Genomic DNA, 13,208 nt, shown 5'->3' with positions numbered 1-13,208 from the left:
AACATTTCACTGGAGTACGCATGGATTGAGAGGGTTTTCATGCAGGAAAGGTTGGACAGTCTAGAATTGTATCCACTGGAGTTTAGAAAGTGAGAGTCAATTTGATGGAAATATATAAGCTCTTTAGAAATCTTGACAGAATCCTTTTTAAAAAATGTATGTTTCCTCTCATGGAGGAATCTGCACTTGGGGTCACTGTTCAAAATAAAGTATTGCCCCTTTAGGACAGATGAGTTCTTATTAATGAAGGTTAGAGCCATTGGAGTTTTCATCCTTCATGAAACTGGGTTTTTAAATAATTTTTAGGCAGAGATAAACTCTTAAGGAAACTTTCAATAACTGATATCGGGGATAGGTGCGAATTTGGAGTAATTGGGTCAGCTATGATTATTTGTTATGGTGGAATAGACTCGAGGGGGCCAAGTGACCTACTTCTTCTAATTTGTATGTTTTGTATGTCACTGAGCGACAACATTTAGATATGACATAGGAAAGAGCCACAAATAGATCTGTGGAGGACGAGGAGATGATGGTGTGCGAATGAGAACCGTTGTAGTAGTATGGTGTAAGTATCGTTTTCGTGTGTCTGATTTAATTGCTTACTTATTGGGAATCATCTTACAGTAATAATGAGATGTGGTTTACCATGAAATGTGGTTTATTACCATTTGAAGCACACGATATACATACAATTCTATGAAAGCTGTGTTCCCTTCTAATTTCCTGAGTAACCTTACAGTTTTTAAATGACTATGTTCTCACATTGGTTTAAAATCCACTTTGGAAGTGCAAAATGGTGAAGAAGCTTATACCATCCTGATTGCAGCTGGCTAAACTGAGGTTGAGGCTGTTTTTCTCATGCCCAAAGTCCCTGCCTCTTGGGCTGCTGTTGTCTTCAGATGTCAGGCCTGTCAGAATTGAGTAGCCCTTTAACTATATCCCCAAGTACAGTGGCTTACTGTCATTGACTGACTATGTCAGCATGGCAACTGACAGGCTGATTCATCTCATGTAGTTGCAGCAGTTTGATACAGCAACGTAATTCACATTCTCCATGTAAATGAACTTCTGTCCTAGGAAAAGGTATTATGAAAGGCAGTATTGGATTTGGAATTTCCGACCAGAGGAGCCTGGCTGTCTCAAACAGTTTTACTGAAACTCCGATTTATTGTTCTATCCTCAACCAGGCAGCATTGTCACATCAACACCTATTCAATATAATCACTCAAGGTAAATGGCTTGCATATCTGTCTAGCCTGATCCATTTGACAATGAATTCTGCAAATTTCTTGGATTACTGTCTTGGTTCCCTTCCCAGCATGCCATTTCTTGGGCATGTGGCTTCGTGGTTATTGGCAAGTTGTTAATTATTGAGGATATTGAGAAAACCTTCTAGGTCTGCTTCTGAGAGTCAAAATACCCTGTATATCAGTACAGATAAGGGAGCATTCCCTTACAAAAGACTTAATGAGAATGAAGCGGTCGTTCCTGAAAATCAAAATGTAGCCCCTAACTATCAAAAAGCAGTTGTTGAGGAAATGTTGACAGGAGTCCTTGAAAAAGAGAAATTATTTTGACCCTTGTTCTGTAGTATCTTTCAGTCCGACAACCCTCCGTGATAAATTCTAGCTCCTTGAGCATTTTAAATTTTAATTGTTCTGCTAATGTGCCTAAACCTTAAAGTCTGAAGAAACCTCCCTAAACCTCTCCACCATTTGACCTCTTAATCAGTTAAAACGCCAATCAGAAACTACTTCTTTAGCCAAAATTTCTGCAATCTCTCTCAATGTTGCCCTTTGTGGCTCAACATTTAATTTTTGTTTTTCTCACTGTTCTTGTGGAGGCTCTTGGGATATTTTTCTTATGTTAAAGGTGTTCTGTAAATGTAAGTTGCTGCAGCTATTGCTGGTAAATAGGCATATAAAGAGGTTGGCATTATTGTGTTTGTTTTTCAAATGCTAAATCTAAAAAAGGTTAAGCATTTCAGTGCATTGAGAAATGTGTGGGACTTTGCAATGATGTGTGTGGCTGACAAAGGTGCTAGCCTCTTAGAAATATCTAATGTTTCTGTTTTCTCAGCCATCTTGTTTCCTGCTTAAAGAGTTATTGTCCTGATCTGAAACCAGATAGTATTGCAGGCTCCAATGCTTGACGTCTTATAACATTTTCATGGTGATGATAATGATTAACTTGTTAAAACTTCGATACACTGTTTGACTAATATTAGCTAATAGGGTTTTTTTTAAGTTTCTGTAGGAGTCAAACTTTTAGAGGAGCATTTTACTGAATTGGGATCAAGACTTTGCAACATGCATGCAAAAAACGTCTGAGTGAAATGTTCTAACCTTTAGGTCCTGTGTGGAGTGTGTGTATCTAGAATGAACAAAATCAGAGATTCCTACTGTAGGTTACTTTGTTGTTCGTGAGCTCACTCTAAAATCAAATACATCACAAACTAGGAAACAACACTGTTTGCTTAACAATATCCTGCTGCAGATAAATGTACAGTTTTACTTGCAGTAGCTTGCAAGTAGTAATGAGTTTTCTGCTTTGCATCTGTTACAAAGGTTGCTACATTTTTAAAGGATGTGGCATTGCATAATGGTGGTGTGAGAACGTCGTGAAGGTGTGCATCCTGCAAAATCTTATCTGGATCTGCAAGTGCATTATTTCACAGTTTCTGTGTTTGAAAGGAAAGCACCAACCATGATGTTCTACCTTTTATGTTAGCAATAGATGACTCTCCTTCTAGACATTGGTTACATATTGGCACAAATCAATGGTGTAGTGTATTGACCTGGAATGGCTCAACTGTTTAGTTAATTCTTCTTCCCTTCTTGCCATTTCTGAGATTGAAGATCATTGTGGGTGTATTAAAGGATTATGTTACTATTCAGTGCAGTGCGTTTTTTCCAATCTGTGGTGAATATTTCTGTAATTCTGTAATATAGTACATGGATATACTGTAGATTTTTTCAATTGTTTTGATTTTAATTACTTTTATTCATATCTTTTCAGTGTTTCATATACTCTGGTTTGCGTTGTAACGTTCTTCAAAGTATCAAAGCTATTGAACGAATGAATGACAAGTTTGGGTATTGCTAATACAAAGACATAGAGTCATAGAGATGTACAGCATGAAAACAGACCCTTCGGTCCAACTTGTCCATGCCAACCAGATATCCCAACCCAATCTAGTCCCACCTGCCAACACTCAGCCCATATCTATTTTGTTGAAGCTTTTTGCAACTTATCAGGAAAACTTTCAAGAATGCCAATTCAAGGGGAAAACCAACATTTATACTGCATGAAAGGAGGATGCTGATTAATTGGCAAGCTGTCTTTGATGGAGGCATTGCTCTGGAGAATGCATTTGCAGGCTTTGTTTTAATTTTAAATTAGGCCAGTTGACTATGATTAGTCAGGACATTGCCCTGAGAAATGTCCCAGGGCAATATATTTTGTTGAGTTGATTCAGGCACGGTGCGAGTAAATGTTATTTCTATTCGTAACAAGACCCTGCAACATTCCATGTGTGGCAAATGCCACTTGCATTGCTACTGTATAGTACTAGCTAGCTATGAAACATCACCTGTGGCTTAAACCTTTGACATACTCTAAAGTAATCTGAGGGATACAGGGCATTTCTCAGGATCGAGTGACTGACTTTAGGGCCTTTCGTGAGTTTGCATACGATCTCATCAGGGTAAATATTATCCAACAGGATGACGTTACTATGCGCTATTATGATGTTTGGGTTTGCAGGGTGAACAAATGGTTTAGGCTCTATTTGAGGTTGCCAATAAAGATAATCTTATGGTTTAACCAGATGTAGGTATCCCAACATATGCATTGACCAGTGAAAGAAGTTTGCAGTGGACAGTAGTAGGGAACCCCGTTTCTTACCGTATAGCGTGCAAAGTCATGAAAGGTCTGAAGACAGTCACTCTTGGTCCTGTAAAGTGCCCAGTCTCCCTCACATTGCTGTAAGGTATGTCAAAAGTTTGAGCCACAAGTGAAGCCAGCTGTTTCATGGCTAGCTAGTACTATAGAGGAGCAACTCAAGAAGTGTTTCCCATTAAAAGAATGCTGCCATCAAGCCAAAAGATGTTCTGTCTTAATGAGTAATATGGTTTAGGAATTTTGATGCTTGTGTGATACCAGGTATGTGAGGCTTACATCCCAAAGACTGGCCAATTGTATAAGTCAGTACATCCTTTCAGCTGTTTGCAGCAAGCAACAAAATGACTGTACCCAACCAGTCTGCACTTGGAAAACATACAACACAGTGTCTAATATTAGATATGATTCTGTAACTAGACAACACATGCTAGCTAACCTTGAATGCGCAAGAAATTATGCAGACAACCAATTTAGGATTATCATGTGGGCTCATAATGGGACACGTATTAACTTGATCCATTGTCGATGCACACTCTCAAAACTGCATTGAGTGTGAGATTTTGTGCTCAAGTCCTGTTGTGAATTTGTAAAGAAAAATAAATTTGAAATATATCCAAGTCAATGATTTTGTCCTATTATTTAAATTAATTGCTTTAGTTTTTATATTTAATACAAATATTTAGCAAATCGGTGCTGTATTAACTAGATTTGTCGTTGAGGTTCTTCAGAGTTTTGTTGTCAGCAGTGTTCTCTCACAGATGAAATGGTGAATTGCCGTTTCAGGTAATTGTGACTGATCCGAAGAATCTATACAAAAAGAAGAGAACTTGTGTTGGTATCCTGTATAATATTTATCTTTACAGCACCAAAATGAAGATTACCTTGTCATTTATCTTACTATATCTTATTAGACTGTGTGCGCACAATAAAAACTGAAAGAACTGCAGATGCTGTTTTGCTATTTCAGGTAATTGTGACTGATCCAAAGAATCTGAGGCTGTAAATCAGAAACAAAACAGAAATTGCTGGAAAATCTCAGCGGGTCTGGCAGCATCTGTGGAGAAAAGTCTGAGGAAATGTCACTCAACCCAAAATGTTAACTCTGATTTCTGTCCATAGATGCTGCCAAATCTGCTGAGCTTTTCCAGCAATTTCTATTTTTTTTCTCTGTGTGCACATTTGTTGTTATTTTCTTGTGTATTGGTTCTTGGTAGTTCTTCATGGAGAAAGGTTTTAGAAAGGCTGTAGGCCTACTAATGGCCAGTTAGGCGTATCCATGTCCAGCAGATTCTCCCACACCAGCTACAAGTGACGGTGTAGTTACTGCTAGGGACAGTTGTATGTAACCTTTTCCTTTTCTGTATCATGCTTCTCTTCACTCCAGTATGTTCCAAAGGTACTGAATTGCTGTGAAACACTTTGAGATGTAAAAACAGACAAATATTCACAAGTTCTTCGAGAGTTGTAGGGACCATGAAATCTGACAGTCTGTTGAGCCTGATGTTAGCAGTCTGAAATTGGCTTGGAATGTATTCACAAACTGATTTATTATACCATTGGCAGCTGAAAGCTTTGTCTTGGTCAGGCCTCATTTAGACATTGCAGGTCACGTTTAACCTCCTTCACCCCTGTGAAATTTGTATGTGGGGAGGTTATGAATGGCCTGAGTCCTGACTTTACTCTGTTCATACAAGATCTCATCTTCACCAGCTCAGAAATTGGCTGAGGCTTTTATTGCAGGTAAGACTTATTTGGGAATATTTTGCTGTTAAATCTTGAGCTTCTTCATATAAAAAGTTAGAATCTGTTGATCCGTGACTGATGAGTGTGTTGCGTTTTGATCTGTGGACCTTCATGATCTATAAACGTTTGAGATATTAGTTATTTTGAATACCTTTTTCCATTTTTTTTTCAGAGAATTTTGCTACGGACCTTGAGCTTTTTGCAAAGTAAGTAATGTTTCGCCAGTGTAGAAGGCAATGTAAGAGCATCTTGATATGGTTAAATCCCTGATGAGAGAGGACCCTGTATGAGCACTGTTAGAATGGAGATCAGCTGATGACGAGAAGGAAAACATTGGTTCAGCAAAATAAGTTGTAAGAGTTTGAAAAAAAGATTCAGATGTGTTTTAAAACTCTTGACTGATATTGACTTTAACTTAGTGAGTTTTGAGAAACTTTGTAGCTCAGGTTGAGGTTCTGGAAGTAGGTTTGCTCACTGAGCTGGAAAATTCATTTCCAGATGTTTCATCATCCTACTAGGTAACATCTTCAGTGGGCCTCCGGGTGAAGCACTGCTGATCATTCCTGCTTTCCATTTATATGTTTGGGTTTCTTTGGGTTGGTGATGTCATTTCCTGTGATGATGTCCACCACAGGACATCACCAACTCAAAGAAACCCAAACATAAATCGAAAGCAGGAATCATTAGCAGTGCTTCGCCCAGAGGCCCACTGAAGATGTTACTGAGTAGGGTAACAAAACGTCTGGAAATGAACCTTCCAGCTTAATTTTAACTCCACAGATTTCCATATGTAACGCTTTAGCTCGTTCTAAGTGAATTTGAAGGTGCATCTTGTGAGATCAATCCTTTCAGACTGAAATTTTGAAATTCCTTGACTATTTTTATGCATATTTGCAAAAGTAGAAGTTGTATGGCATATTTTTCTTTTCTCATTGTGGGTGAGCGTTGTTAAGTGATTGTAGCCAGAGTTTTCTGATTTGGGAAATTCCACATTTTCAACATGAAGCGCAATCCAGTTGGAGTGCATGTGAGAAAATTTACAAAACTAACATTCTCTATGCTCTGCTGCAGCTAATGTGTATTCATAAAATCTCGTTTGCTGTTTCATATCACTTTATTGATCAGCAATCCTTGTGACTTCTCTGAAGAAGCTACAGTATAATATAATCATGTCCAAACTGTTGGATGGTTTTAGGGAAAGAGGATAGGGCACACCAAATATTTATTTGAATCAAAATGAAGTTTTATTTTTATGCTTTTAAGATGCCACCTGCAGGTATGGCTCACTCAAGGGATTTGTCTATTCCTGACATCTATTTTCACAACATTTGTTTTATTTGCCTGAGAGAGCAATAGAAGAGAAACAAATACCTCTCTTGTTTTTCCCCCGACCCTGTGAGTTTAATTAAATTGCCTGAGATGTGTTGCAGAGCATCCATATCCAATGAATATCCAAGGAACTCGCTTAACTTGGCTTTTGATAAAATGGATGAATGGCTTGTTAACTTTGATATTGTAAAATGTTCCGAGAATTTCACTTGTGCTTTATTACCATTTGGATGTTGACTGTTAGAAGTACAGAAGTGCTGCTGAGACCAGGGCGATAGCTTCTTGGTCATCTTTGTTTAACACCAGGTCCATTTGAATTACTGAAACAATGTAGAATCCCTGGGTTCCATCTCTTCTGAAGGAGAGAATGGGTAATACAGGACTGAAGGCAAGATGTATATGATAGCCTACACCATATTACTCTTGGAGATGTGAGAGTTGCTCTGGTTATTGGCCATCCCTAATTTCTCATGAACTCAATAGCATGCTGGTCCATTCTTAGAAGGTAGTCAACCATGTTGCAGTGGGTTGCCTGCAAGCCAGACGAGGTAAGGATATCAGTTTTCCTTCCCTAAAGAAAATCATATAATTTACAATAGTTTCACGATCACCATTATTGAGACTAACTTTATATTTTAGATCTATTAATGAAATTGAAATTCCACCAGCTACCATGGTGGAATTTTAACCCATGTCCCAGCAGTATTTGGCTGATCTGTCAATTGTTAATTCGATGATAATTGCATTATGACACTATCCTCAAATGCTGATGTGGTCTTTTAATGCAATTTCTCCTGAAGAATAAGTACATTTCTCAAAGTAATTTCAAGATTAGTAACGCAGAGTTCACTTTAATATCTTTCAACAGACATGGAAAGCGGACCACTGTTAACACAGATGATGTGAAACTGCTAGCAAGGAGGAGCAAAGCACTGGTGAAATTGCACTTTTTTCTTTCTTGTTTGATATGAAATTTTGCCCTCACATTTTAAAATACTCTAAGGCATAACAGTATTTACACAATACCAAATAGAGACATGAAGGTGAAACATTTCATCTTACATTCATCAGGACCTTGATGCAAGAAAGCCAGGGAAGACCTAAAGAGAGAGCTAAGAAGAGCCAGGAGGAGACATGAGAAAGTCATTGGCGGATAGGATCAAGGAAAACCCTAAGGCTTTCTAGAGCTATATCAGGAATAAAAGAATGACTAGACTATGAATAGGGCCAGTCGTGTGTAGAGTCAGAGGAGATCGTGGAAGTGCTAAATGAATATTTTTCGTCAGTATTCACTCTAGAAAAAGACAGTGTGGTTGAGGAGAATACTGAGATACAGGCTACGAGACTAGATGGAATTGAGGTTCATAAGGAGGTGTTAGCAATTCTGGTAAGTGTAAAAATGGATAGGTCCCCTGGGCCAGATGGGATTATCCTAGGATTCTCTGGGAAGCCAGGGAGGAGATTGCCGAGCCTTTGGCTTTGATCCTTATGTCGCCATTGTCTACAGGAATAGTGCCAGAAGACTGGAGGATAGCAAATGTTGTTCCCTTGTTCAAGAAGGGGAGTAGAGACAACCCTGGAAATTAGAGACCTGTGAGCCTTACTTCGGTTGTGGGTAAAGTGTTGGAAAGGGTTATAAGAATTAGGAGTTGTAATCATCTAGAAAGGAATAATTTGATTAGGAATAGTCAACACGGTTTTGTGAAGTGTAGGTTGTGCCTCACAAACCTTAGTTTTTTGAGAAGGTGACCAAACAGGTGGCTGAGGGTAAAGTGGTTAATGTGGTGCATATGGAATTCAGTAAGGTGTTTGATAAGGTTCCCCACGGTAGGCTATTGCGCAAAATACAGAGGCATGGGACTGAGGGTGATTTAGCAGTTTGGATCAGAAATTGGCTAGCTGAAAGAAGACAGAGGGTGGTGGTTGATGGGAAATATTCATGCTGGAGTTCAGTTACTAGTGGGGTATCGCAAGGATCTGTTTTGGGTCCACTGTTGTTTGTCATTTATATAAATGACCTGGATGAGGGCCTAGAAGGATGAGTTAGTTCATTTGCCTTTGACACTATGGTCGGTAGAGTTGTGGATAGTGATGAAGGATGAGAGTGATGAGAGGTGGCAAATGGAGTTTAATGCAGAAAAGTGTGAGGTGATTCACTTTGGAAGGAATAATAGGAATGCAGAGTACTGGGCTAATGGTAAGATTCTTGGTCGTGTAGATAAGCAGTTTTAGGCCCTGAAATGTTTACACAAAAATTATGTATGATGATTTGATCAGGGTTGCTAATATCATGCAGGTTAGTTTTGATACACTGCTTTTGACTATTTTAAGTTGCTACAAATTGTTGTTTTCTTTCCAAAGTTTCTTGGGCCCAGTCCTGATGAATTTAAGACAAAAAGCTTCAATTTCATACCTCCTTTTAGTGATGTTTAAATTCTTTGCAGTATTGTTAATAGAATGCTCCTTGAGGGAAGGGCATTAAAATTTTAGTAAAATATCACATACAAGATATACTCTTATGGATTCATCCAGTTTTTAAAACATTTCTTCAGATAAAAGTTGCAAAAGGAAAAAAATATGATGCAATCAATGATGACTCCAGACTGCCTGAAGTCTCATGGCATCAGGTCAAACAGGGTCAAGGAAACCTCCTGCTGATTGCCACATATTGCTCCTTCACCAGCTGATAAATCAGTGCTCCTCCACATTGAACAACACTTAGATGAAGCGCTGAGTAGTAAGAGTGCTGAATTTACGCTGGGTGGAAACATCAATGTCCATCACCAAGAAATGACACTGCTACACCACAATTGTCTGAGCTGGTTGAGTCTGAACAGGCATAGCTGCTAGACCTGATCTGCAGCAGGGGGTGAGGGAACCAATAAGGGTGAGAAGCATACTTGAACTGCTTCTTGCCAATCTGCCTGCTGCACATGCATCTGAGTGACCACTGCGCAGTCATTGTGGAGACCGAGTTCCATATTTACATCCATTATCTTATGTGGCACTAACATTGTGATGAAGGGAAGTGACTTCTAACCAATCTAGCAACTAAATAGGACATCCATGATGTGTTGTGGGTCATCAGTAGAATTGTATTCCAGTACAGTCTGCAAATTCTTGGCCCAGCATCTACTGCTACATAATACAATGGATGTGAAAATGAACTCAGTCTCCACAAGGACTGTGCAGTGGACACTGTTGTAGTCTTCAGCCAGTTTAATTAACTCTTAAACATATAAAGAAATGGATGGAGACACTGGCTACTGTGCAAAGGCTTTGTGCCCTGGCAACTTTCTGACAATAGGGTACTGAAGACATGTACTTGAGAAGTAGCCACACCCCTAGCCAGTGGTGAAGCTTATTGGGACAGCTTGGCATCTAGCCAACAATGTGGCAAATTGCCCAGTTATGTCCTGTATGCAACAAGTTTGACTTGATCACCAGCAAAATGATAGAAGAGGTCATCAATAGTACGTGATCAAACAGCAATTATAGTAATTATCTGCTCACTGACAATTAACAAGGCCATTCAGCTCCTGACCTCATTACAGCCTGAACAGCTGCAGATTTTCTGTTCAGTGTCATTATTAATAACACACTGTCATAGACAAAATCCACTATTGCTTACATTATTACATTACATTTACATTAGATTACATTACAGTGTGGAAACAGGCCCTTCGGCCCAACAAGTCCACACCGACCCGCAACCCACCCATACCCCTACATTTACCCCTTACCTAACACTACTGGCAATTTAGCATGGCCAATTCACCTGTCCTGCACATCTTTGGACTGTGGGAGGAAACCGGAGCACCCGGAGGAACGTGCAAACTCCACACAGTCAGCCGCCTGAGGCGGGAATTGAACCCGGGTCTCTGGCGCTGTGAGGCAGCAGTGCTAACCACTGTGCCACTGTGCCGCTGTTGAGCTTCAAAACTCTATTCTTAATTACACACTTGTACAACTCTTTCCATCACTTCAACTTGGAGTTATTTAGCTCAGAGTCTGTTATGCATGTCTACTGGCTGGAGATTCAGTGGCAGTTTCTTTTTTTTGTGCCAGTTGATGATTTCCAGTCAAGGCTGCTGATTTGCTTTAAGATTATTGGTGCCTTTCGGAACTTTGAGCATATCCAGCTAATCATATTTTAATGTTTTCCAATGCTGTCGAGATCAGTCTGAGTCTGTTCTTCCATACCTTGATAGCCATGTCATGTTGCTTGGCTACTTCTACAGAATGACCACAACATGAGCCCAAATCATTTCCTCCTTTCCTCATCAAAACCAAGTGGCAGAGTGCAGAAACACAAAGATCAGATCCTTAATTTATTTTATCCACCCTCAGCAGCAGTGCTACCATATATTGCAAAATGAGAATTTATTAGTGCTGGCTTACTCAGAATAATTTGAAGTGTTGACGTAGCAGTTGTACAATAATGTCTTTATTAGGGTTTGCTTTAATTAACATGTCTTTAAAGAATTATACTATATTAGTCAAGTATACTGCACCTACAGTGTATACTAGATATCCAGCTCTCCATTCCTTCAACCAAGCCATTGGTATAAATGGTAGAAAGATGAGGCATCAGTGCAGTACAAATCCCTGGGGAACGGCGCTTGTCGCTCTTCCTCAGTCAGAGTATGTTAGCTTCTAATCCCTAGTCTTTGAGTCTCCTTACCATACAATGGAAAATTGCTTCCAATCTCAACAGTGAAAGCAGTTGATGGTATGACAATGTATTTCACTGGCAGGCTAACAGCTTTATGAGTAAAATGATAGTGAAGGTCAGGCTTTCTCCCTCCTGAATACTCATGACATCAAACCTTTGATTGGAGAATAGACCAACTGGAAAATGACTAGCGACCTTAAGTTGATGGTGAGGCACACAAAGTGGCAATCCAGATACAAGTGTTGGTTCGTTGTGCTCCCAGCAGACTTGATAGCAACATACCATGCTTTCATTCTACATAAAGCGTATTACACAATGTTTGAAAGTTTGATTTCTTGCTTTTCCAGCTGAACTTCATCACAGAGAAATGTAATGAACTAGCTTCCAGTAATGCAGAGCAGAAAGAGAAGAGAGCAGTCACAACAGGAAAAGGAAAGAAGAAATCCACTCACCACCTTGAGCCCATGGTAACTGAAATTGAAGATGTTGCCATCAATTAATCTACAGAAAAGGCATTTCAAATAGAAAGCTTATCTCGGACCTAGTACAGAAAGTGAGATCTCTGTAGCTCTCTCAACAAATTTTCCACAACAAATTCTCCCATGCCTCTCTTTGAAGATTTGATGATACAAGTGAACACCAAATTTGCGTGACATAGTTTGAAATGGTTATGCAAACTAACAAATAAGATGAGGTTCAGATAAATAGATGCCAGTCTGCCTTGGTCTGGTGACTGATTTTGTAAGTGACGACCAGTACCTTTTGGAGTATAATTTACAGTGTATCATTCATCATAAGTAAGGTTATCTCTGATACATTTTGGATGCGTTGAAATGAGTGTCTGCATTCTTAATTGGAATGTTTAATTTGCCTGTGTAAAGTAATATTGTTGATGATTTAATGTTTTATCAATATTCAAATTTTTCATTAAATCTGATATAATAATTTTATATTGTTTCATTGTGTTTCTGTAAAATACTAGGCTAAATATTCCTTCAGAAGCAGAAGAAGCAAAGCTTCTACTTTGAGGTTAAAACAAACAAAACGGATATTCCTCAAGACCTATTCAATTAATGCAGGTCCTGATTAGCATTGGGAGCTGGCTGTCAGATGGACAGGCCTGCAGCTTGAGAGAAGAACATAGAAAAGGAGGAAGGAGGGATTGAGATATTGAGCAAACTAGAAGGGCTGGCAGAGAGATTGAATGGATGTGTCAACAGTAAGATCTGAAGAATTGGGGGAATATAGTGGGCCTATTAGATGAAATCAGAAACTTTGGGGTATGAGCTAAGCAGATAATGGGATACAGCAGCAAGTGGAAAGATGCCTACTTTGTGAGTCCTACAGTTCTGTTGTAGTTTCTGCAGCATCTTCTTGAGAGGTGGAATATGCTGTTTAACTATGAGGCCAGAAGTCTCGGATGGTGCACCACTTCCTCTGTTAAGTACTGAAATGTCAAACAAGTGAAGGTACTCAGGTCTCTGAGTCAGATGACTAGAGTTCAAACCTCAAACTTAAGAGATTTAAAGCTAAGCCAAAGTCAAAACGGAAGTTGTCT

General features: G+C 39.2%; 1 protein-coding gene across 1 annotated transcript; it reads left to right on the top strand.

The window, feature by feature from the left end:
- The first annotated feature begins 5,268 nt into the window (after nt 1-5,268).
- Nucleotides 5,269-12,600, top strand: cenps (centromere protein S). Its single transcript, XM_087980175.1, has 4 exons — nt 5,269-5,299; nt 5,819-5,852; nt 7,844-7,910; nt 11,998-12,600. The coding sequence occupies exons 1-4, from the start codon at nt 5,269-5,271 to the stop codon at nt 12,148-12,150; spliced, it is 285 nt and encodes a 94-aa protein (XP_087836301.1). The 3' UTR covers nt 12,151-12,600.
- Nucleotides 12,601-13,208: the final 608 nt, after the last annotated feature.

The sequence above is a fragment of the Chiloscyllium plagiosum genome, unplaced genomic scaffold (genome assembly GCF_037043375.1).
Source record: "Chiloscyllium plagiosum isolate Xiang-an unplaced genomic scaffold, Cpla_swu_hap1 HiC_scaffold_37, whole genome shotgun sequence".
NCBI lineage: Eukaryota > Metazoa > Chordata > Chondrichthyes > Orectolobiformes > Hemiscylliidae > Chiloscyllium > Chiloscyllium plagiosum.
This window is presented reverse-complemented; position numbering and strand designations above follow the sequence as displayed.

Excerpts from the sequence above, each read along its gene's own strand:
- cenps (XM_087980175.1), top strand. The coding sequence starts at position 5,269 with ATGCTTCTCTTCACTCCAGTATGTTCCAAAG. Across the intron at positions 5,853-7,843 it reads GACCTTGAGCTTTTTGCAAA|ACATGGAAAGCGGACCACTG; the intron begins GTAAGTAATGTT and ends ATCTTTCAACAG. Across the intron at positions 7,911-11,997 it reads CAAGGAGGAGCAAAGCACTG|CTGAACTTCATCACAGAGAA; the intron begins GTGAAATTGCAC and ends TTGCTTTTCCAG.